Below are 27,875 nucleotides of genomic sequence, written 5' to 3' on the forward strand. Positions count from 1 at the left end.
TTATTGAATTGAAGGTATTAAAGTGCATAAGTTATCTAGTAATTGGTAACACTGAATGACTGGGTATTGAGTTAAAATTTGACAATAGCAGATGTATTTATATTTTGAAGCGTGTCCTGAACCCATCAAAAAAAGAAAGTCATGCTTAGTTACATAATCATATGAATGTTATTATTATTAAATATGTTTTATTCTAAATTAAATAGTTTCACTGGATTCTTGTTACATGCATAATATGGTGTATCAAAATACAATTCTAACACTATAATACATGAGGATATATACATGTTGGACTATATGCACACAGAAAGGAAAAAAATCCTGTATATATAACACACAAATACAGACTTTTTCTAAAATCAAGAAAAATCAAGGGTCATGCTAGCAGGGATAGCAATATTTATATGCATAGTATATGGTATCAGCGTTCGTACTGATAAAATGCAAAAAATGTATGGATTCCAACTAATAAGATGATAAGTAGAGCATATTAATGATCACAAAAACAAGTGCTCTAGCTTAAGAAATAAGAAAACGGTTTCCATATAATAAGTATTCTTATCTGAAAAAAATATTGGTTGCAGTAATGTTGTATTACAAGCAATATATAAAATATGAACCGGAACAAGTTGACAAGATAAATAGATCATTAAACATATGTATATAATTATTCACATTAAGACATCACACTCAAAAACAACTGCTTTAGTATACATAAACTGTTTGAAAGCACAAATATATCAAAAGCATAGGGGAAAGTGTAGTGCTCTCAAAAACAGAAAGCATGAATATATAAAAAAGGGGGCTATTTAAGAAAGAACACAATAAAATATTTACAGTCTTGGAAAAAATAAAATACAATATATAGCTATTTTTGTGTTAAGATGAATAATATTTCATATTATACTCGCCTTATACAGGTAGATCTTTCATTAATTATGTGTAATAAGTTCATCAATTTAACATACACATTTTGAAGCGCGATATTTTTATAACAAGGGGCGTAACTGCGTTATAATAACAGCACAATGCATGTGCGTAGCTAGACTCTTTATGCTACTTGATTAAAAGAGGTAGTGTTTAATTATCTCTTTAACATACTGTAACTTCAATGGTGTTGTGCAATATATTTTGATATTATTATTTTGGACGTTTAAAATACAACAATAAATAATAATAGCTGGAAGGCCGCATGGGACCCCATTACATATAGGGACCTTTTACAGACATTAATAGCGCAGGTAAACCATGTGAATAAATTGGAAATACAAGTTTTTCTATGCAAAGTTTCTATAGGCTATTTATTATTTATTTGATGCCACTCTGGTTAAAGCACGAGCGGGATTTTCTACACTCTCCGAATAGGATTTTTTCGGCCACGGCTTTTCCAACCAGTTTTTGAAATCCGGGTATTTTATCTGCGTTGAATGTTGGTTGCCTTTAAACAACGCAAATATTTTGCCCTCGAAGGACCAAGCTTTTTCGACGTCGCTGGGCTGTTTCAGACGGACGGAAGCCAGCACTTTTGCATTCAGTTTTGTTAGATTCTCGTTCGCGAAGATGCTAGACCCTTTGAATGCTTTTGCTTTCCGCAGAATGTCTATCGGGAAACGAATCTTGACTTAGGTGAGGGAGTTATCATCCACACTTCTAATTGAATGGTTAACATAAGCTTTCTGATATCAGTAGGCGCGTTTATCGGATTATTTGCCACCCTGACAACCCCATACATGTATTAAAGGTTCAAAGAGAAGGTACGTCTAATAAAATCAAAACGCCCTTTACAAAAATACATTTTATTCATTAAAATACCTTACTCTTCAAATGAACATCTCTTAAGATTTTGAAGTTTACAATGAGTCTGTCTCATGAGTCGACGTTAGCGTGTTGACTGCTTTCCCCGCCCACGACCCTAAACTTTTGCATAACGTTGAGAAAGCGAATTTAATAATAAATACAAAATAATTTTTGTCACACCTCGAAGCGTAGACATGAACGGCCATTCTGGTAAACATTAATGAAATAATACTCTATTCGATTGTAGTGAAGTGGAAGAGAAACGTTATGGTCAAAGTAGATAAACACCAAGAACGTAGTGAGGACGCCTTGACGTCGCCGTTGAGCGCTGCGTAAACAAAATTGGATTGCAGGAAAACACTCACTGAAAACGCCTAGATGCGTACACAAGTAACAAACAGAGATTTTGTATTGATAACCAACAAATCATTACTAGTATTTCCAACAATCAGCCGACCAGTACGAGCACTGTAGTATACAGACTCTGGATAATTCAGACCATCGTCCTTGGAAACCAGCGTCAACACTCCTCCCTTACCATCCACTTGGATTACGTTGTGTGATCCATGCACACACACCAGCAGCTGTCCTGTCTCTGACACGTGTACACCTCTAGGACATCTAAGTGCGGGATCTTCCAAGGATGACAGAACAGTCCCATCTATGGACAGGGTTAGGAGCTTGTTGTTCATGTAATTGGTTACATACAGCCGTGATCCATCGGGACTTATTGCGCACTTGAATACTGGAAATATAACGCTATTCTTATTACTTGCTATTATCAATGATGTACGATTAATAAAACTATGCAATTTGCAAATATAACAATAAAGTTCCAAATTGCTTTTAACATACAAATACAAATACATGTCACTTATATAGCGCAAAAAGTATTATAACAATATTATATTGCGCTTCACAAACACTGCACATTGGTTATCCGTGAAAAAGATTGAACAAATGAGTTTTAAGTCTTGATCTAAAACAGCACTCATTGTCAATGATTTTAAGGTGACTTGGTAGATTGTTCCATCACTTCGGGCCAACAACAGCTAAAGATATATCCGCCATCTTAGTTCGCCTCCTGGGAATAGCAAGATTCAGTCACTTTGTGATCGACGTCTATACCGACTACTTGCTCGGACAAACTTGCAAGTAACCAGGAGCATAACCATTGACAACACGAACTACCATGACATCAACGCACTATCATGTGAAAAGTACACAATTGAAGATACTTTAAATGAACTTTTACATTGATTAAAAATTATGAAAAATTATCTGTAACAAAAATCAGTTTGAACCAATTCCAGTTGATGACAATTAATTATTCATCTAATCTACCTATCTGTCTATCGTCTTTTTTACAAAAGTGTCAGATAACGCTTATGTACAGTATGATAGTTTAAAGGGACAGTTCAAAAGTGACAATATTCAACAAAATTGTCATATATTCCAAAAAAAGACTGTATACATATTTTAAAACAAGAAATTAACAATTCTTACTAAACATGTTTTAAAAAATGTGTTTTCATTATTTCTATAATATTCAATCGACAATTTAAAAATCGTAAAGCGTTTGGTAATGTTTTCATTGATAATCAAACAAAAGCGCATATTGCCGAGATGGTTTAAATTGTAACAAAGATTCAAAAGTCTGCGTGATGCAGTAGAAGCGAGCTGGCGCTTGCATCTAGCCATCCCGGCTCGATACCCTGTGCGGTACTTTATATTTTTTTCCATGTTATACTAATTATCTAAAACAATTGTTATTATTAAAGTTTTGATAATTAAATACATTATATATTCAAACTATGAAACAGGTCCATTTTAGCATGATCGGTCATCCTCGCGCTATCGTGTTATTAATCCTTGCATTTTAAATGTCTATTTTTTATTAAAAACGATCTCAATTGTCATAATGTGCCCATTTAACACTTTTATAGTGTTTTATTAATCCCAGCATAATACCCGCAATAACGAAATTACACCTAATCAGATAAACTGTGGCGTGTTTCAAACTTGTACAAAAATAACAAAGAATTCCAGTAACAGTTTTGCGTATATTTCCATAATCTTATTTGATATTCAAGTGTGTTTTTCCCATATTTGTTTTGTCTTTTTCGTAAACGAAGACAGACAAATACGAAAATGATGGGATAAGTATAATAAGTTTTCTCTGCCATTTTTATCGGCCGTATGTCGGGTCAATCCTTTTGAATCTCGGGTTCATGGCGGTGGAGCGACGGCAGTATGCCGATGTCGATGTCGAATAATGTAAATACAAAAATCGGGAAAATATCCGAATCTACACAGTCCCCATCTCGGGAAGATATTACATGTTTTCTGGGACGTTCATGAGATTCAGTATGTTAATATCACTGTGCGATTCAGTCTGTTTCTATCGGTGTGACACTTATCCGGCTATACCATGTTAATATTTTAAGTTAGGTTTTCAGATTGTTCGATTAGAATAACTGTTAGGACTGTATACAATTTAATCACTACATTGAGTTCATTAATAACACAACACTTTATTTATATTTTAGATCGTATTTTATTTTTTATTTTACCACAAGTTTCATAATATTCCAAAATAAGCAGTTTTTACTTGTTCACTTAATATTTAGTTATTTCCTTATTGCTGGTCGAAAAGTAACTGTTGTTCACTTATTGCTGGTCTTAATACAACTATAATTCCACAATATTAAAAGGTTCGATGTTACTACATTTAAGCCTTAATTCTAACTGGGCATTTTGAAGAATATGGAGTCTGTATTATTTCAAACAGATAAAACATTGACTTGGTGTCTGATTAAACTAAAGAGAGAGCCTTACTGTAAACATAATCCCTAGCTTTGAACTAATTAAGAAAGCCAATTTACCCAAGTTATCAACACATTATGGGGTCTGGAAAATTGCTGGTATATTACTCGCATTTCGCGACATTCCCGTCAAAAGATCATGGCCATATAATCAATTTTGCATAAACAATACATAAACTTATCATGAACATATCATCAACTTTACATGAACCATACATGAACCAATTACAAACTTATAATCAACCATACATGAACCAATACATGAAGTAATCATGAACATATAATCAACCATACATGAACCAATCATGAACTTATAATCAACCATACATAAACCAATCATGAACCTTAAATCACCAATACATGTTTTATGCCAACCTCACACTTCGTTTCTCCACCTATGTCAAATCATTTACTCAAAAATCAATACATGCCCAAGAAGTATATTTTGTACCAACCACACGTTACCGTTTATCTTATATAACTTTTTGAAATAAACAATAAAACCGAAAATAAATGGCAAAAATCCATACATGTACTAAAAACAATTATACAAAAGCTTTTTTTGTTAATTTTGGTCAATTTTGTTTATATATAACACATATTTACACCATCAAAGTTAAACATGACACACACATTTGAGTTCCATATAAATTTTTCAGTAAAACAGGTCCACGACAATCATTAAGTCTCTCCCATCTTTCTTCGTTTTTGCAGATGCATTGTAGACAATGCGAAGCTTTGATTTTGTCTTTTCAGGGGTAATTACAACATGATGTGGTAGGTAGTGTTTCCAACCATTACTGTGGTCCCTTTCTTCCCATTATATTTTTCCCTTTTGTTCATGGTCCTTGAAAATGCTATCATACATTTCCATAAGTTCAGGTTTTTGTAACAACGTGTTTGTTAATGGTTTATGGTAATTCAGTTATTTCATTTTTTCCAAGGCTATGTGACACTATAGCGTCCGTCTTCAAACTTTATATTATCTTGGCAATGTTTCATCGCAGTAAATCAGAATTCTTTATTCAGATCGCTTCCATGTTCCTAAAGTCTTCAATATTAGGTTTGTTTGGAAGAGGGCTATCAACTTCACTGAACAAACAATAATCATTTAAAGTTCTTCCTGGAGTGAGAATTAGCATACTCATGTCACCAATTGCTCCACTCCCGTCAGTTCTTCCAGTTGCTATCCATCCATCTTTAGATACAGTCCATCTTCAATTTGAATTCTTTCATTCTGGATAATGTCTAAATTTAAGTCATTTCCAATCAATAACTTCCAAATTCAGCCTTTACAGGTACTTATCGGCTAATTTTAGATGTCTGGACAAAGACTTGAACACATCCTTTATGTAGATTGCCAAATGCATTTGTGCAGTTGTTCCAGCAATGGTAGGCACAATTGTTGCAGTGATAAGCATTTCACTGCCATCCTTCAATTTCAGATTCATTTTTGCTACCTTTGTTTTCAATACTTTGCATTTTGTTGCTACCAAACGTAACTAATTTAATCTCTTGTTCTCCTTCATATTGAAGACCAAGCTCCTTTGCCTTCTTTTCTTTCCTTTTTTAATGAGCCCGCAGTGCACACATTTTTTGTTTATAGACTTGCATTCATGAGACACATGTCCCTCTTTCAAGCACTTGAAACAACTCTTTTTAGACATGCTTTTCTTTCTTCAATTGTCTTGTACTTCAAACAATCATCGCTCTAGTGGGCATTAGCACAGAATCTACATTTTCTTTTGATTGAAGGAGCCGCTGCAAGTGCCTGAGCATGTCTTTGATCATATTCCACTTTGTGAATGCGATGATTTCTTGGAGTTTCTCTTTCCCTTTGACTTACTTTGTTAAGTTTATACCCAGCACACTCCTTTGAATCTTGCACACTTTTTTCTGTGTTTTCTCGAGCTGTGATATATTGAAGCCGCATTTCGCGCAGCTTAGGAACACACCATTTGTTTTCTGCCCCATTTTTAGAATTCTTATTGGAATAGGACTTCTGATGGTATTTTCCTTTTGATTATTGCTACAAATACTTACTGGTTTCCGTTTTGATTCAATACTTCAAGAATGCGAATATTTTTCTCAATTTCATTTACAAATGCTATCAAGTTATGTGTAGTATTCTTTGGAAGACGAATAATCATCAGCATATTGTAATGCATATCAATTATTTCTTGTTTATTTCCAACGCGTTCATGAAGAATTTTTACGACCACAGAATAGTTCTCTTTAGAGAAAGTGGGTCCTGATATTGATTTGCGTGCATCACCATTGAGTTTACTTCTGAGGTAATTGACTTTGTCAATGCCAGATAGGCTTCCGTTGTTGTGGATAGCACTTTCAAAAGAAACCCAAAATTCTATCCATCGTATTTGTTCTCCGTTGAATGACATGCTTTCAAGCTTGGGAGTCTATCATTTATTTCTTTTGTCACCGTCTTATTTTTACTCTGCTTATGAACGAATTCTTTTTGTAACTTCATTTGTTGATCAAGTAGCCTTTGTATAAGATCCTGATCAGGGCGCATGTCCTTTTGACTTTCACCAATTTTAATTGTTCCTTCCAGGTGCTGAATATTCCTAATTAGATTCATGGATTTTTCTTGCAGCGTGACATCTTCATTTAAGATGACGTCCGTTAACTCAGAATCTGTATCCCCGAGTGTCGTTGCTAATTTGTCTGAATGAATTTGTAGCTTTTCACTGCAAGATTCTATAGCTGAAACACATATGCTGATACCATCTGTCAAGTCTTTTTGGTTGCATGAAGATATATCAGTATTTACCAATTGAAGTCCATATTGTCTAATTCTTTTTTAGAGCATTGATGGCTCTAGTCCTTAAGCCTTTAAGGTATTGTAGATTTGCCATCGTAATCCTTTGATTATTTCTCTTTTTTGCACAAGTGTCCAATGATCTATTTTACTCACGCAATCATCTAGCTTTGGATGATATACGTTATTCCATTTTTATTTTCCTTTATGTACACTGTGTCCGATTTTAAATTGTCACCCTGTGCCGTCTTTCAGGACTTTAGTCCTTTGATTTGATTTCTTTCTCTTTTATGTTATGCTTTTTCAACAACATTTTATACTGTTCCTTGAAGACATACACAACATTCCTTTTTTTCCACTTTTTATTCAAATACATTACACTCAAAGTTCCCTTTTCCAGATCTTCAGATTGAAGATAGAACAAAATTGTGTCACTGGTATATTTCCGGTTCGCGGGACCAATCGATGAAGCGAGGTTTGCAGATTGTTCGATTAGAATAACTGTTAGGACTGTATACAATTTAATCATTATACTGAGTTCATTAATAACACAACACTTTATTAATATTTTAGATTGTATTATATATTTTTTATTTTATCACAAATTTCATAATATTCCAAAATAAGCAGTTTTTACTTTTTCATTTAATATTAAGTTATATCCTTATTGCAGATCGAAAAGCAACTATTGTTCACTTATAGCTGGTCTTAATATAACTATAAATGCACAATATAAAAAGGTTTCGTTGTTACTACTTTAAAGCCTAAATTCTAACTGAGAATTTCTGAAGAATATGGAGTCTGTAGTATTTCAACCAGATAAAGCATTGACATGGTGTCTGATTAAACTAAAGAGAGATACTGTAAACATAACCCCTAGCTTTGAACTAATTAATGAAGCCAATTTACCCAAGTTATCAACACTATCATGGGGTCAGGAAAATTGCTAGTAAATTACTCGCATTTCGCGACAATATTAAGATTTTCTTTATCATTGTTACAGTAAGACTTTCTATACCGTTTATACCTGTGATATCATTCAGAATTTTAACCATAATAAGATTAAGTATAGTTATGCATGTTTGCAAATTCATTGGCTTTTGATATGAGTGTGCTGTAATACAAGTATGCAAATTATTGTCATGAAGGCATGAATGATTTTACATGTGATGTTATTATTTGTTTTGTGAACGTTAATTTTTATGGAACTACCACATTAAATTATATTTATCATTTTTCACAAACAACACAGGAAGATTTGTTTTCGTCAACAGAAAGTTACTCTTGTGTCCAAATAGGAGCTATTATTTACCAACATTCATACATTCCCTTGCATCTCAAGAAAACAATATGTTAGAATGATACGATTGCACTTATTTCAAACAGTTGAAAGCTATGAGTAACTAACGTCGCATGTTAAAATGTTAAAAATACCTGTGTCTGTAAGAGAAGTATCTTCATAAATCTTTTTCACCAGCTGACCTTCTATTACGTACTGATACAAGGCAGTTCGTGATGTGATGAACAACGTGTTGTTTAAGTAAGCAATTCCATGACATGTATGTTTAAAATCCAGTTTTCTCCCTATAACTATCTGTCTGTCCTTGGCATTGAGGAACTGGCCGATTTTGTTTGTTTTACTGCCTGCAAATGTAACAGCGACCTCGTTAGGACTGATAGTGCACATATCCACTGGAGAGCCAATCAGGTCTGCGTGCGCAACAACTTTATACTGCATATCGAGTAGCTTTACTCTATTGTTATTGCAGTCTAAAATTAGAATGTCTCCTAAATAGAGCTCACATATGCCTCTTATGTCGCACGCTACTTTATCGGATGTGATTCGAATATCGTGAGGATATTTGCTTTTTTGCTCGAGTACTATCTCGTTGCCTTGTGTTTCAACCCTTTCGATCTTCCCAAGAGTGGAAAAATCTGATAGTGTTTGTTCAATACCAGGGATTTTGTGAAACGCAACTGAGGGGCTTTTGTTTACAGTCAGTTCTTTTAACACAGTCTCAGCTTGTGAACCCATTTCCAACCCTTTTTGGTACGCAATAAATGAGAGGTCTTTCGGAGCCTTTTCAATATTAATCATGGCATCGCCAATTTTCTTTAGACCATTTATAGCTTTTAAACACTTGTCTGTGTCAGATTGTAAAGACTGTTTCAGTGTTTGCAGCAGGGTGTCCAAATGATGTATTGTTATTCGTTCCAATTCATCTAGTATTTCATTGATTTTCTGACGAAGCATTTGAATTTCATCGCACGCTTTATCATACGAATCCTGCAGTTTCTTCAGACATTCATGTGTGTCATTGATAGCAGTTTCAAGCTGTAGTTGGACGCCGGTAATACTTGAAGATATTTTAAGAAATTCCCCTGCATCATGAACTGCTTGCGATGTTTCTGTTATCAGTACCAGCTTTACGCAGTGTCTGCAAATATTGTCCAAATACTGTACAATACGTTTCAGATTGAAACTGTCTTATTATTTAGCTATAATAACATATAAACTGACGATAAAATTAACATAATTCGCAGGATTTTTTGTTCTATTGGAATTGTGTTTACTAAACAGAATGAAGCCTGCAATTGAAGCATGATGATATAATGCTATCAACTGCACAACGTAAAGAAAAACACAGACATAAAATTACTAATATTTAAAAAAAATAAGTTGATACTTAATTAAAAACGTGCTTTCAACGAATTATCAATCTACACAGACATCAGCAAGTGTGTTTCTAATTATAGACTTTTACGTATGATTAAATGGTATAAAACTTGCATTATCGCAAGGTGCCATTTAAGCAAACATGTTTTCAATTTTACGGTTCCTGAACTTCATATGTATATTTGTGCATACCAAAAAAGATGGGTGCATAATTACTTATGAGTTTGCAAGACTTTTAAATACCGCATATATAATTCATCGCTTATTCATTATAGACAAGCATGCATTGAATTAGCTTGTTTTTCTTACTGTTGTCATCTGTGTAAATGTAAATCAAGAATACAAACATTAAATCTTTGTTCATGATACAGAATTAATATTGGTTATGGTCGTAAAACGAATACGCAATAGCTGGTTATTATTATTTTTGATAAATATAGACAATAAACATGGAAACACCAGGAAACCAGGTTTGAAACGTTTGAGATGTTAATTAAAATAATTGTACAACCCTTAGCTTGCTTGGTCTGCATGTTAGTTTCCTACGCACATAATTTCAGCGCAATACCTCTATCCAAACTCAAGTGAAAATCGGAAAACAGTTTTTGTATTTTAAGTTTCGTTTACATTGACTTTGATCCAACTAGTTTTAAATACCATCGTCAGCCAGATCCGTATGAAAATTACCAACACACTAAATTTTAAGACACATACAATCTCGAGCTTTTTAAACGAAACGCTATTTTTCTATTTCAAGAAACAATGACCGCGATCTAAACCATATGTTACCGAATACAATACGAACCTAGGTATACATGCAAGCTACATAAATACAACATTTCAGCACAAAATCTCAATCCAAACTCCAGCTATTGAGCAGAAACCTTTTGTCATTTTTTTTAACATTGGCACCTTAACCAGACTTGCCCGAACGAGCTACAATGTTATGCTTACATATCAGCAACCTCTCAGAAAATATCAGTGCAAAATATATTTATTTTGTTTGGAAGAAATAAAATTGACCTCACTGGCTCAAAACGTAATATGAAGCTAAGTATGTGAGTAAGCTACATACACACAAATTGTAACTAAAATACCTTCATCAAAACTCATTGTATTAAGAGTATTTCATTCTTCTATATAAAATTATAACAGTGTCATCGCCCTCAACCAGACACGCCTGAAATACAATTGAAAGCTAGGTCGCCATGCATGCTTGTTTAATCGTAAGTTTCATCAAGATTAGTAAGCGTAAACTAAAGTTATTAAGCGGCAACCATCTGTTTGGGGTTTTTACTACTTGTGTAACAGTGACTTTCACCATCACTTGACTGGACCCAAGTCCAATTCCAAAGACTGCACGTTACCTACCTAGACACACAATCATATTTACTCTCCATCTAAACGCAAGTGATTGATTTGAGACTGTTTTTATCTTTCTGTTTTGAACGCAGTGACCATGATCTTAAACCGAAAGTCCAAAATTACGTCAAGATCGGTCAATACAAATACAAGGTACATGTATTTACTGGAATCAACATGATTGCAGTTTGAGTTACAGTAATATTGACTTTAACTGGCCCGAAGTGCAATCAAAAGTTAGGTCTTCGCGCCTGTGGCGAGCAGGACATACATTACTTAAATGCAGATTATATATTCATAAAAAGACTTACCATTCATTCGTAACTTGGATTCACCATGAATACAATAGCTTTTGAAGTGCAAATGCCTGAGTAAAACAATTCTTTTTTATTGTGTACTTTGGATTTCAAAATTGTTTACATTATGCTGAAAAATAAACACAGTAAGCTAAACATATGTATTTAATTTTGAATAAAAAGGATTTGTGTTTGTTAGAAAATGTCTTTATAGTTAATGCAAATACATTATTTAACGAGCCTTTTGAAAAAGATGAATGTTGACAAAGTTTAGGGTATAACCCTTAAAACTGCATGGTTTAAGGACAATCGATTTTTACCTGTGATCATGGAAGTGGCACATAGAACAACACAGTTTTCTGTGATCTTCACAAAACATCTCTATCGGGTGATCGGAATGCCGTTCACAAAACTTTAACTTTTCAAATAATTTCGTTGAAACAGGCCACTTATTAGTCTCTTCTCGCCCATAAGCAACGTGCTTCTTAAAAAACTGTGTATGCAGCCCAATACAGTCGTCACAAAGGGCTTTTGAACACTGCTGACAGAAAAACACCGCTTCCTTGTTGACACCGTCCTCTTCGCAAACATTGCAGCAAAAATCATATTTCAAGTCTGATCCCTTCTCCGCCATTTGTGATGTTGGTTATACGGAAATCGAAAGTAGAAATGTGCTTGCCTAAACGTTTAATATTTCATAAACATCAAATTCCTTGTTATTTACTACGCGTGTTTAAAACCTAGCATGTTTTAACAAACTTTTAACACTTCCAAAATATATTTAACTTAAATCCACGTTCTTATAGACAGTTTATCTACGCAAGAGGTTTAAATATTGATCGAGCGGTATAGAGGTACAGTATTGCAAACGGCGTTATCGTTCGGATAAATCTTGTCGAGAGAGCCGTGTCGCATTTCAAGCTGCAACGTCACAGCTTAGTAAAAAAATGTTTCAAATGCTTTTACAAAAATATTATTTAATATAACTGCATAAAGTGCTTTTAATTGAAAAGTTCCTCATCACTTTTTTAATTGTCTGCTGCAAGGCCATCAATTGCTACCGAGAAGCTATATCCGATTATAAAAAATGAAAGATAAATCTGAAAGCAATAATTATAACCGACATTTAATTCAATGTTTCGTTGTGAATTTTGCAATTCGTAGGTAAAATCTTTCTTTCGATTCTTGTTGTCTCGAAGTTTCTGTCCTGTCTCGAATTCTCCTCGAGGGACCATTTTTTTATATTCTAATAATTTTTTGTTGTTTGGTGAGAGGGTCGATTTTTTGGATGGCAGGATATTCATTATCACTACTATTTCTTGTTTTTCGTCTATTTGTCCTATCTTTTCCCATAGATCCTGTTATAAAGCACTTAAACCACTTGTAGATTGCATAAAAATGTTAATATTAACGAACATTCAATTATTTATCCACAGTTTTTCTCTCACGGCACAAAAACACAACCGTCTCCCGCCAAATCACGTGATTGAAATCTTTAAGTGGTTTGAGTACAATCTGGCAGAGACACTTCGTATGCAAATGTGTGTTTTTGAAACAGCATACTCACAAGGGTATCCGGACAATCGCTCCTACGGACAATCGCTCCTACGCAAAATTTGACAGGGCGGACAGTCGCTCCTACGATGTTTTGACAAGGCAGGCAATCGCTCCTACATTATATTGCCAACCCGGAAAATCGCTCCTACATTATTTTATCAACCCAAACAGTCGCTCCTACATTATTTTGACTCCACGACAAAACGTAGTATACGCCGATAAAAGGCTAATACCTATAATTAACCGACAGTTAAAATTACCGACTTGTTAAAAGTGAGCCGATTCAACATGAGCCGATAAATCGGATTTTAATTAATTATTTTACTTATTAAGAAACTATGTTACAGTTTGTCGATTCTTTAAATGTTATTTAGCAAACTGTGAAAACAATATGTATATATTGTAATGTCCCACACCTTCAAATTCACTTCCAACATGGAACTTCTAATGAACAAACGCGGTCAGTCTGTGCTATGCTTAGACGGTAACTTGTATTCAACGAAGAACACGTCAAAGTCTACAATAAGATGGGTATGAGGTAAAAGTCGTTCCGATTCCTGCAAGGGTTCGCTAATAACAGATCTCAGTGTAAGTCGACATATAAAAATAATTTTAATGTTATTATGCCCATTCATGCTTACGAAACAACCGTTGTGTAAAATAATATACTAAAAATTTCACGATTAAAGTGAGACTGCACGATTTTGTCAAATATTTATGAATTTGTATAAAATGTGTAAATGAACTTATTATACAAATATTTCAGTATAAATTAAAATAAAAAAGATGTGTAGAAAAATGCGAAATACGCCAGATATTAAATTCTGAAATCGCAAATGTCTGTACAGTCGAATTTGCTAGCATGTTGCATTTTATGCATTTCGTCTTCAATGTATAATTTTTATTTTCTATTTTGTGTAATTGTAACATATACATATAACATTTTATCAATATATTACAACTTAACACATTTAAAAATCGTGCAGTATCACTTTAACACACTATTTGAATAATCATAGAAATGCCGATTTAGAAATCGTTTAGTGTCATATATCAATGGGTAAAATGTGATAACAATGACCTAACCAATTGTTTACTTACCTTAATTTACTTTAAGGTGACGCCAGTCTGTAATTTTTATGCACGGTTCGCACATCATAGGTGTCAAAGTTGTCATTTTCGATTGCTACTTCCATTGTTGATATAGCAATTATTGATTAAATGATATTTATTGAAAGATTGTACTTGAAAAGGATGTTTGCGTATCATTACACAAGATGTACTATAACGTTACAAAGTGAAATCATATCGAAAAGAAATATAATGAATACAGTTGTATGAATGTTTCTGTAGTGCAAAAATGTTTGTTAAAGTGTATATTCAATGTGTTAAATTGCAATTTATGATTAAATTGAAAGTGCTTATGCATGTTTTACAGATTTGTTCTGATTCTGACAAATAAATGTCTTTCTTAAAAATGTGCTGATTGAATATACATTTATATAACTAGAATTTTATTTGTTTGTTGGATGTATGACTGTCTTTACGAATATAAATTAAATATTTGGTTGTTGTTTATCCATGTTCTGTATGTAATACGGAGTTTAGGCACTATGGACACTTTTGCATTTAAGATTCGAATCTGTTGCAGACAATTGTTATTTAACACATTCCATTATGAATTGTTATGCTCGGCATTTGGACGGCTCGAAGTGTTTATGTCGGTACCCGCGACTTCGAGCCATCGGGAGTCGATGGTATATCGCACCATTTATGCAGAAGGTACGATGTGCCATCTAATTTCAATGTCACATGGTACCTTTTTGCACCAAGGTGGCGATATATAACAATTGATTTAAGTGTTACTAAGACACTACAATGAAGCCGATGCACATGAAAGATCAGGGGTTAAAACTATATTGCCTGACCCGTGAGGTTAAACAAATTAACACATTGTGTTCACAAAAGAACTCTGCCTGCGTATGAATACATGATGTTTCTACTAAACAGGAAAAATATTTGATTTTTTAACTAGTCAGAGGTTTAAATAAATCTTCAAAGGTAATTCTTAATTGTTAAGATAGGTTATTTAATTGCCTCGACAATGTGTTTGGGAATGCTTATAAAAATACTGTATGTTTTTTATGACTCTAATTTATTCGCATTCAAGTACATACTTTTACATTGATGACATTTTACTGACCTTTACATCTGTGGCTTACTTTTCAAAGCAATCGACAGCATACAGAGATTCAGAGATATAAACTTTGTGAATTGATAAAAATGTAAGTTGTATGGCTTCATCTATTTGCTAGCAGAAAATGTAAAACGAGATTTAATTCTAATTTTATTTAAATTTCATCATTTCAGGTGGGGTTTTACACACGGGAAACATAAACATATGGCTCGTATGAGTAAACATGAGCGCATCCGCGCATTTGGCATGTTGAAGGCCGATGTGTCATTAAGACGTGTACGTTTATGCGTTTTATTAATACATGCATGTAAAATATAAAAACACATTATATGCATCATGACTCTACTAGACATAACTAAATATATATATATTTGCATTATATGTTTTTTTCTTCTTAGGAAGACATGTATCATCCATAGCGAGGCTGTGGCAGAAGTTCCAACAATCTGACAGAGTAGAAGATACGCCAAGGAAATTTCGCAGGAAGGTTGCAACGGCAATATAAGATGCCCAGATTGTTGCCTATCATCTTCAAAACCGCTACAAGACGGCAGTAGATAATGTGAGGGAGAAACACACGGTCGACCAGTGGGTACTACATCTGTTGTTAGACGGCTGCGCGCTCAGGGACTACGAGCAAGTCGGCCTTTTCGGGGCCGCATTTTTACACCACTGTCAGCTGCGTGACTGATGGGCTCGTCAGCACCAACGTATGATCCGAGCTGACTTGTCATTAACGTTTTATAATTGCAAATAAATCATCGCTTCTTTAAAATCTTGTGATAAAAGTAAATTTGTTCTCCTTTTTTATTTATTTGTGGGAAACATAAGTGGAAACAAACAAAGTATTGTTTGAGTCTAACATTATGCATACAATATTTAACTGTTAGTATTTTGGATATATATTTATACACATATATGCATTTGAGAGCAATGCGTTTTTAAGTGAATATGAATAAGATTCACATATCCGTTTTCACTAGTTCACTTTTAATTATAATTTACTGAAATATACTAATATTCTATATGCACAAAAAACGATTCTTCGAATCTCTTTCGTTATGAAAGCATCTTTGCGACTGTAATTGTTCCTAACAACACTATATGATTGATATTTCTCGGTGGTCTTCATTTTGTTTTGATCACCAATATGTTGTCACTGGTATTTCCAACAATAAGCCTGCCGGTATGTGTACTGTAGTATACGAGCGCTGGATACTTTACTAGTTTAGACTATCCTCCTTGGAACATAGCTTCACAACTCTGTCCTCCCTGACTATCCACCTGAACTACGTTGTGAGATCTCCACCCACATACCAGCAGCTGCCCTGTCTCTTACACATGTACACCTGTATTACATCTAAGTGCAGGATCTTCCAGGGATTACAGGACTGTCCCAGCCATAGACAGAGTTAGGAACTCGTGATGCCTATAGTCGCTTATATACAGCCGGAATCCATCGGAACCAACTGCGCACTTGTACACTTGAAATATAATGCGACACTAATTACTTTGTTCTCAAAAGGATGCATCATTGTTTGATGGTTTTCAAACAAAGAAGGTTTAATTAAGCATGTATTTTTAATCAAGCTTCAATAATTAGCCATTATTCCTGAATATCTTGGTCAAAATATAAGCATGATTTATCTGCTTCCCAGATCTTAATGAAACCCTTGGTTTTGTGCACTATCCACACAGTGTAAATGAAATGATACAATTTCAGGTTGACAAGAATTTCATCAAGCTCTTATGTTCAAGCAAGTACTTCATAGACCATTTGGACGCAGTACTAATAGATGGGACAATGTCTCTCAATAATTAGAACCTCTTTCTTATGCAACGTCTTCCCAATGATGATGTTGGATGTGTCGTTTTTATAATAGGATATTTTGAGTTTTATTGAATTGTTCACAAACTTAAACTGTAATTCAATCTCAATAAGAAAATACCATGGTTATCTAACTAGAGAATTGTCCTGACAAATTCTGATATTGGAGATTTCAAAATTTATTCTACTCTACTGCTGTTAGATTAGTTTTGTTACGTTTTTTTGTAAATGAGAGAAATCATAAAATACTGCCAGTGATGCGAACAGATATTGAAAAACATACATGTTTGTATTAGTAACCTTACTACAGCCCATATTTAACAATCGATTCTTATATTTACGACTGAATATTTAACATACACACAAGGAATTATACTTCCCAGTTTAAGTTGCATTTTAATGCATTGCTGGTGAAATGTGTTGTTATAAATTCCTTGTTTTGTATAAGGAAAGTTGTTAGAGGTCTTGAAAATGCACTTTAGCTTCATGATTTTTTCGAACATTACAGATTTATATCACAGTTGACAGTATACAGTTACTGTCTAAATATTTTGAAACCCATGTACTATTTGCCTTCGTTTTGATGAATTATATCTGTCTATGTGCGAACTGTGCAGATCTCAAACATAAATTGAATGCCCTATGCCACCATCCAAAACTTGTGATCAACATTGCAATGTCAGTGTTTTTGTGTTGAGTATGTGGTGTGTCATGTATGCTATTTTTACGCTTTGTCCATGTGCAAATCGTTCAGCTCTTTTGGTGAATAAACTAAAGAACACAAACGTTTAAATGATGTTGTGTTAGCAAATTTAATAATTAAATGCAAAATAAGTTTTTATTTACACCTCGAAGCGTAGACATTAACGACCGTTCTGGTAAAGCATTCATACAATACAGACGCTATTTGATGGTAGTCAAGAGGAAGAGAAACCTTAAGGTCGAAGTAGATAATACACGCCAAGAACGTAGTGAGGACGCCTCGACGTCGCCGATGAGCGTTGCGTCAACAACAAGTGATCGCAGGAAACACTCATTGAAAATGCTTAGATGCGTACACAAGTAATAAACAGATATCAGAACCTCTGGCGTGTGGTCGACCCTATTCAGATTGTTTTCTCGAAACTAAAACAATGGCGTTTTAACAAGTACAAATGGCGTTTTCCAAAAGCTGACCGTTTTTGGTCATAGTGAGGATGAGTTTCCTGTGTGATTTGGTATTATAAAATAAGTATTGTTTAATGATATATAGTTTTGACTAGCGACACGAAAATCAATAGCCGTAGGTAAATTGTACTTGTTACTGAAATTGGCATGCCCTGCCGTTATTAAACGGTTATGTAGTGTGGTGAAAGAATGTGATTTTTTAGGCGTGGTGTAAAATTCCACTGTAGTGGTATATCGAATATTGCTATTGCATTTTTTTACGGTTACATCAATACAACATGACTTCTTGGTACATATATACTTGAAAAGAGGGAATAAGCATAATATTCATTCATGTCTCTATTTTTGTGATATACCATAAATACCATAAAATCTGATTAGACGATTTATATGTAATTTACTTTGGGCATTAACATCTATCACATACCAGATTAAAGGTATAAAACGTTATGGAAGTCCGAAAAGCATGCAAGCAAAAAAGCAAACACAATACATCTCTATCTATAATAAAGATGCGCAAGTAAGGCATAAAAAGAGGTTTGTTTTCAGTAGCCCGGGCGACAAGTAATACCTTTAATGGTATTCCATGTTTGATTTTCGACCATTGTTGCTATATTCATCAAATACGCTTAATTAATTGCTTATAAAAGAATTGGAGAAATGATATTAAGGCTATTTCTTTTAAATAAGAGATAACCGTTTGATGGTTTTAGAATCTAACGATACAACTAGTCTGCTTCACTTACCTAACCTCTCTGTGAGATACATATGTGTAAACAAACAATCTATTGTTTAGGTCTGACATTATGCATACATGTATATTTTTTCTGTTTTTGTAACTTGTGTTTAATATTCCTATTCATAGATGCATTTGATCGTAATGGCTTTTTAACTGAAAGTGAATCAGAATCAGTTCACAGTTTTAACTATTTAAATTTTGGGGTAAATAATATCAACAATTTTTTCCTCATTTTTGTTTCGTTAATACAGAATTGTTTGGATTGTTATTGTTACTGACAATGTAATATGCTCTTTTTTCACTGTGTTCTTCATTTTGTATTGATCAACAACATGTCATTACTGGTATGTCCAACAATCAGCATTCCAGTACGAGCTATGTAGTATACAGACTCTGTCCCATTGAGACCATCCTGATCGGAAGCCAGCGTCACCAGTCCTCCCTCACCATCCACCTGGAATACGTTGTTACTATACCCACAGACCAGCAGCTGTCCTGTCTCTGACATGTGTATACATCTAGGCCATTGAAGTGCAGGATCTTCTAAAGATGACAGAACAGTCCCATCCATTGACAGGGTTAGGAGCTTGTTGTGCGAGTAGTTGGTTACATACAGCCGTGATCCATCGGGACTTACTGCGCACTTTAACACTGGGAATATAATGGGACACTTATTACCTTGATATTAAAAATTATGCACAATCAATTATATTAATACATTTGGAAATATAACATTTAAATATATTTTTTAGTTTAAACTAATTCTATGAAAAACATAGAGACACTTTAGTCCGCTTTCAATGAAAGAAAATAAATTTAAAAAGTTTTATTGATCAAAAACGCATTTGTGAAATATTTCAATTCAAACAATTTTTCATTGATGTCATGACGGTTTTCGCTCAAAATTCATAGAAATATCAACAAGGCTTTATTATCATAAGTTATAAAAAATATATTTACACTATAGTAATGTGATCTGCATATCGACGTATTGTCAAATATCACGAAGATAATGTATTGTATAGATAGTGACAAAATACCAATTGTTCATACCTGTGAGCACTTAAGTTTTTTTTTGCCGTTGTTAGATTCAGCATGAACATAACGTATTTAGAAAAAATGTGTAAAAACCGATGTTAGGTTCAGACTATCTGCATCGTTTACCAAAACTAAGTATGTCTAAATCTGTTTGAGGTTCAGTGTGTACATGCCGACGTGAGATTTAATGTCTTGGCCACTGTGAGACTTAGTCTGAACATACCCTTTTTGATATAGGAATTTGATAGACTTGCGAGATTCAGTTTGCTGGTAAACTGGCGATAACCAGTTTTACGGTTGTGTGATTCAGTCTGTATAAAAATTGGGGACATTGAATCTATCTTTACAGTGATATAATTCAGTCTGCCCTTACCGTTTCTGAATTATAATAACATTGGTAAGCATTTTAGAACCGTGGTGCGATTCTCTCTGTCTATGCTATTGATAATACCAGCCTGTCTATTTTATGGATCTATATCAGTATGTCAATGCTGTTGTTGTATTATGTTATATCTCAACTCCTAAAAAAATGACCTAATCCGATTGGCTTAGAGCGGTCACGTGCCCATGGTGTATGTTCCATATACCCCGAGTAATTCCCATACACCCCGAGTTATCGAGTAGTCGGTTGAGATATCATCGTAACTCGTTACACAGTTAGTAACTTATGAAGTATGAGCTATACTCCCTCAGTACTTAAATACCATACTCGAGCTTAGCTCTCGTATGGTATGAAATTACTGAGGGTGTATAGCCCACCAGGTGGTGTCAGACGATAACTCAAGAACGCTTGGGCCTAGGATCATGAAACTTCATAGGTACATTGATCATGACTCGCATTATGCTCCTAGGGTCAAATTTGAAACTGCCCCGAGGGTCACAAAATTTAACATATGCTTATATAGGGTCTATTTTGTGAAAACTTTACAGATCTTTTTGTCCATAACCGTTGGGCCTGGGGCTACCAAATTTGGTATGTAGTGACATCTTATAGTCCTCTACCAAGTTTGCTCAAATTATGTCCCTGGGGTCAAGTTTGACCCTGCTCTGGGGTTACAAAATTGAACATATGCTTATATAAGGCCTTTTTTGTGAAATCTTTCAAAATCTACTTGTTCATAACTGTATGGCATAGTGCTACCAAATTTGGTATGTATTGACATGTATTAGTTCTCTTCTTAGTTTGTTCAAATTATGCCCCTGGGGTCAAATTTAAAACTGCCCCGAGGGTCACAACATTGAACATATGCTTATAAATGGCTAATTTAGGGTAAACTTTAAAAATCATTCTTGTCCATAACCATTGGGCCTAGGGCTACCAAATTTGGTATGAAGTGACATCTTATAGTCCTCTACCAAGTTTGTTCAAATTGTGAGATCCAATGTGTATAAGCCTTAGTGAGATTCAGTCTGTCGTTACCATAGTAAGGTTCAGTCTGTCTATTCCGTTGTGAGATTAAGTCTGTCTATTCCGTTGTGAGATTCAGTTTGTCATTACCATAGGTTCAGTCTGTCTATTTCGTTGTGAGATTCAGTCTGCCTATTCCGTTGTGAGATCCAATCTGTCTATTCCGTCGTGAGATCCAATCTGTCTATCCCGTTGTGAGATCCAATCTATCTATCCCGTTGTGAGATCCAATCTGTCTGTCCCGTTCTGAGACCCAATCTATCTATCCCGTTGGGAGGTTCAGTCTGTATATTCCGTTGTGAGATCCAATCTATCTATCCCGTTGGAGATCCAATCTGTCTATCCGTTGTGAGATCCAATCTATCTATCCCGTTGTGAGATCCAATCTGTCTATCCCGTTGTGAGATCCAATCTATCTATCCCGTTGTGATGTTCAGTCTGTCTATTCCGTTGTGAGATCCAATCTGTCTATTCAGTTGTGAAATTCAGTCTGTCTATCCCGTTGTGAGATTCAGCATGCCTATGCCATGGTGAGATTCAGTACGTTTTTTCCAACGGCGAGATTCGGCGAAAATCCGATTGTTCGTTCCACGGTGAAAGTCTGTCCGTACATTACATGGTACATTTCATTTGGAACATGCCATGGTGAGATTCTGACTGGACATATCACAGGGGAGATTCAAATTGTGAATACCACGGTGAGATTCAGATTATCCATACAATTTTAAGAATCACGCTGAATATACCATGGTAAGTTTCAATCTGTACATGACGGAAAGTATTCAGTCAGAAAATTTGTGTAGATATTCAGTCAGTACAAACGCGGGTGAAATTCAGCTATATATATATATATGCATATTTGTGAATTCGTTCTCGCATAAGCTTGTTGAACTATATGTAAGCAAATTATTTTCATAAATGAATGCTTCACAATACATGTAATGTTACACGTTGTTTTGTGGATGTTTACTATTTTGATGGGATGACCTCGCGAAATGCAATATATTTTTGCACAATTTGGATTACAGCCTATACGGATAGATTCGTTTTCGGCAATGGAAGGTAATATATATGTCAAAATACGGAGCTATAATTAAACAAAAGTCACACATTCCATTGCATATCAAGACAGGAATATGTTAGAATTATAAAAGTGCACTTCCTTCATACAGTATAAAACGATGCTAAATAAACGTGAAAGTTTAATTGGAAAATTACCTGTGTCTGTACGAGAAGTATCTTCATAAATCTTCTTTAACAGCTGACCATCCATTGTGTACTGATACACGGCAGTAAGTGACGTGATGAACAACGTGTTTTTAAAATAAGCAATGCCATGACATGTATGTTTGAAATCAAGTTTTCTCCCAATATATATCTGTCTGTCCTTGACATTTAGAAACTGGACAATCATGTTTTTTCCAAATGTAACAGCGACCTCGGTAGGACTGATAGTGTACATATCCATTGGAGAGCCAATAAGGTCTGCGTGCGCAATAACTTTTAACTGAATATCGAGTAACTTTACACTTTTGTTACTGTCGTCTAGAATTAGAATGTATCCAGCAGAAAGCTCACATATGCCTCTAATGTCGCACGTCTCTTTATCAGTTGTGATTCGAATATCGTGAAGATATTTTTTCTTACACTCGAGTATAATATTTTTGCCATTGTCCGTCTGCTTTTCAGCACATTCAATATTCCCAAGAGTAGACAAATCTGATAGTATTTGTTCAACACAGGGGTGTTTGTTAAACACTACCGAGGGACTTCTGTTGACAGCCAATTTTTTCAACACTTTCTCAGCTTGTGAATCCATTTCAAACGCTTTTTGGTACACGATAAATGATAGGTCTTTCGGACCCTTTTCAATATTATTAATGGCATCGCCAATTTTCTTTAAACTGTTTATAGCTTTTAAACACGTGTCTGTGTCAGATTGTAAAGACTGTTTCACTGTGTGCAGCAAGGTGTCCAAATCATGCATTGTTTTGCGTTCCAATTCATCTAGTATGTCGTTGATTTTCTGACGAAGCGTTTAAATTTCATCACACGCTTTATCATACGAATCCTGCAGTTTCTTCAAACATTCCTGTGTGTCATTCATAGAAGTTTTAAGCTTTAGTTGCACGCCGGCAATACTTGAAGATATATTAATCAATTCCCCTTCATCATGAACTGCTTGTGATTTTTCTGTTATCAGTACCAGCTTGACACAGTGTCTGCAAGTATTATCCAAATAACATGATTATATAGTGCACAAAGTTAAGAAAAACACAAACAAAAACTGTATTGTTTGTAAAGTTAAGATTTATACAAAGTGTAAAACTTCGTTTATTATTTAAAAACGCAGGTTATTACATACATGTAGATATATTGTGATATTCGTTAAAAACTTAGTCATTTTATGCCTGTCATTATTTCGATCAACCTTTCAAACAAAAATACTTTAAAAAAGATGTTGATATTTAATGAAAAACGTGCTACGAATAATGAATCTACAAAGACATCAGGTGTTAATTATATTCTAATTATAGACTTTTACGTATGATTAAATGACATAAAATTTGCATTAACACAAGATGCCATTCAAGCAAACATTATTTCAATTTTACCATTCCTAAACTTCACATGTGTATTTATGAATACAGAATATATGGGTGAATAATTGCTAATGAGTTTGAAACACTTTTAAATACCGGATAATTAATTCATCGCTTATTCTGTATAAATAAGCATTCATTGTGCTAGCTAGTTTGTCTTATTGTTGTCTTCTGTGTAAATATAAATCAAGAATACATACATTGATGCTTAGTTTATGCTACAATATCAACAATGGTTTGTGTCGTAAAACCGCTTGAAAATAGCTGGTTATTATATTTTTTATATATACAAATAAGAAACATGGCACCATGGAACACCAGGAAACCAGGTTTGCAACGTTTTAGATATTAATAAAAAAATGTTTGCAACCCTAAGCTTGGTCTGCATGTGAGTTTCATACGCACATAATCTCAGCGAAATACCTCTATCCAAACTCAAGTGATGATAGGAAAACAGTTGTTATGCCCCGAAGGGTGGCATATAGTTTTTGAACTATCCGTCAGTCCGTCCGTCAGTCTGTCCGTCCGTCCGAAAACTTTAACATTGCCCATTCGTTTTGCAATATTTAAGATAGCATCTTGATATTTGGCATGCATGTGTATTTCATGGAGCTGCACATTTTGAGTGTTGAAAGATCAATGTCATCCTTCAAGGTCAAATTTCATATATATGGCTTCAAAAAGGCGCAGTAGAGGGCATTGCGTTTCTGACAAACACATCTATTGTTGTTTTTTAAGCTACGTTTACATTGATCCTGATCCAACTAGTTTTAAATACCATTGCCAGCAAGGTCCGTAAGAAAATTACCACACTAAATTTAAAAACACGTACAATATCGAGTTTAAACGAAAACATTTTTCTATATAAAGAATTCTAACACGGCACGTGACTTGTTTTCTATAGACAAAGAAGGAAATCAAGCGTGGGTTATTCTGCAATAAGTTATGGGCGGAGCTTAATGTTTCAAAAATAGTTCCGAATAAATAAAGAAAATATTGCAGTAAAATGCACGTGCTAAAACCCGCTCGAAAAGAAATGTAATAAATGTAGCATGTATATAAGTGTAATGAAACAACTAATTGTATATTTGGTGATTATTGGCATAACCACGCCTACAAAGAATGTTATTTGTTAGGAAACGTAATTCAGAAAACATTTATAGCATGGCAGCTTTTCAGTAGCATCAATAAACGTGACGTCATTACGTTTCTACGATTGTTGTTTTCAATGAAAGTGACGTCATTTGCAAAATATTTGTAAATGAAAACGACGTCACATGTTTGTACAATTCAATGACGTCACTAAATAGTGAACTTTGTACTAAGAAGGGCGGAGTATTGAAAAATATAGTTTACGTCCTAAAACTTGAACCAAATCAATTAGAATCGTGTTAGAATCGAAATAATATTTTTCTATGATGGTTAGTTGTCGAATAACCCACAGTAAGTTGTATAGATGCGTGTTATCAAATCACTCGTGCTTCGCACTCGTGATTTAATTCCTACGCATCTATACTCTTTACTGTGGGTTATTCGACAACAAACCATGATAGAAAAATATTATTTCTTAAATAATACCCGCGATCTTAACCATCTATTCCCGAATGCAATACGAACCTAGGTATACATGCAACCTTCATTAACATTTCAACACAATACCTTAATCTAAACTCAAGCTATTTATCAGAAACCATTTTTTTTCAATTATATTTACAGTGACATGAACCATAACCAGATTTGCCCTGAATGACCTTCAATGCTATGATTGCATATCAGCAAACTCTGAGAAAATGTCAGTGCAATATCTCCATCCAAACAGTCAATTTATTTACCAGGAACCAGAATTCTAATTTTGGAAGAAATGAAATTTACCACATTGGCCCCATATGTAACATAAAGCTAGGTCTGTAGGTTAACTACATACACACAAATGTGATTAAAATACCTTCATCAAAACTCATTCTATTTAGAGTATATCAATATATTATATTAAATTAAAACATTGACCTCTACCTTAACTAGAAACTCCCCAAAATCTACAGAAAGCTAAGTCTCCAGCGTAAATTAACGTTATTAGCCGGCAACCACCTGTTTGATGGTTTTTATAATTGTGTAACAGTTACATTAACAATCACATGCCTGGCCCCAAATCCAATTCAAAAGACTTCACGTTAACTACCTTCATACACAATTATATTAAACTCTCCCTGTATACTGAAGTTATTGAATAGAAACTTTTTTATCTTGATTTCTTGACAGCAGTGACCATGACCTGAAACCGGAATACCACGTATTGAAAACAAGCTAGATGCACATGCAAGCTTGCTTAATCCAAAATTACATCAAGATTGGTCAATACAAATACAAGGTATTGACCCGAAACCAGTTTTTGCATTTTTAGTTACAGTCATATTGACTAATTTGATTTGACCAACATGCAATCCAAAGCTAGGTCTTCGCGCCTGTGACGAGAAAGGAATACATTACCAAAGGCAGAGTCTATATTCATAAAATGACCGGACCATTCATTCTTAACTTGGTAGAACTAAATCGTCATCACCATGAAAACAATAGTTATGTGCAAATGCTCGAGTAAAAACAAATTGATTTTTTTTATAAACGTGTACTTTTGATATCAAATATGTGTGCATTAAGCAAAGAATACACATAGTAAACTAAACATAATGTATTCTATTCCGAAAAATAAATATTTGTGTTTGTTAGATAACGTCTATCTATAATAAAAACAATTTTAAAATTATTTTATGAGCTTTCAGTTAAAGTAGAATGTTAAAAACGTTTAAGGTATACAGTAACCCTTTAAATTGCATATTTTGAGGTAAGTACATTCTGACCTGTGATCATGGAAGAGGCACATAGAACAACACAGTTTACTATGATCTTCACAAAACATCTCTATCGGGTGATCGGAATGAAGTTCACAAAACTTTAACCCTTCAAATAATTTCGTGAAAACAGGCCATTTATCCATCTCTTCCCTCCCATAAGCTACGTGCTTCTTATAAAACTGCCTGTGGAGCCCAATACACACGTCACAAAGTCCTTTTGAACACTGCTGACAAAAAAACATGGCTTCCTTGTTGACACCATCCTCTTCGCAAAGGTTGCAGCAAAAGTCAACTCAAATCTGATCCCTTCTCCGCCATTTGGGATGTTCCTATATTCGAAAATCGAAAGTAGAAATGTACGTGCCTTCACGTTTAATACTTCATAAACTTCAAATTCCTTGTATTTGCTAAACGTTTTTAAAACCTAGCATGTTTTTAACAAACTTTAATACTTCCAAAATATATTTATCGTTAAACCGCGTTCTTACAGACAGTTGATCTCCCTCGGTAAATATGAAAAGGTTTAAAATATTGATCGAGCGGTATCAAGATACAGTATGTGAATATTGATCGGTATGAAGTACAGTATGTCAATATTGAAAACGGCGTTATCGTTCGGATAACTCTTGTCGAAAGAGCCTTAAAGCTGCTATGTGACAGATTGGGTAAATATGTTTCAAATGCAATTATAAAATATTATTTAATATAACTGCATAAAGTGCAACTGATTTAACAGTTCCTGATCACTTTTTT

General features: G+C 34.3%; 2 protein-coding genes across 4 annotated transcripts in view; both read right to left on the minus strand.

Annotated features, from left to right (window-relative positions):
* The window catches only part of LOC127872861 (uncharacterized), an 87,536-nt gene that overhangs the window by 30,074 nt on the left and 29,587 nt on the right, over positions 1 to 27,875 (minus strand). The gene's annotated exons all lie outside the window — the stretch shown is intronic.
* LOC127872862 (uncharacterized) lies at positions 355 to 27,724 on the minus strand. Of its 3 annotated transcripts, none has more exons than XM_052416309.1 (3): positions 27,129 to 27,724; positions 22,889 to 23,892; positions 355 to 2,542 (listed from the first exon to the last, which is right to left on the minus strand). In XM_052416309.1, exons 2-3 carry the CDS (start codon positions 23,655 to 23,657, stop codon positions 2,172 to 2,174), a joined length of 1,140 nt encoding a protein of 379 aa, XP_052272269.1. In that variant the 5' UTR covers positions 23,658 to 23,892; positions 27,129 to 27,724; the 3' UTR covers positions 355 to 2,171. The 3 variants fall into 3 exon arrangements, with proteins under 3 accessions (XP_052272269.1, XP_052272270.1, XP_052272271.1); XM_052416310.1 differs by having other exon boundaries at positions 27,611 to 27,686; XM_052416311.1 differs by lacking the exon at positions 355 to 2,542 and adding an exon at positions 18,938 to 19,875 and having other exon boundaries at positions 27,129 to 27,722.

Source organism: Dreissena polymorpha, chromosome 3, assembly GCF_020536995.1.
Source record: "Dreissena polymorpha isolate Duluth1 chromosome 3, UMN_Dpol_1.0, whole genome shotgun sequence".
In the NCBI taxonomy this organism is placed as follows: domain Eukaryota; kingdom Metazoa; phylum Mollusca; class Bivalvia; order Myida; family Dreissenidae; genus Dreissena; species Dreissena polymorpha.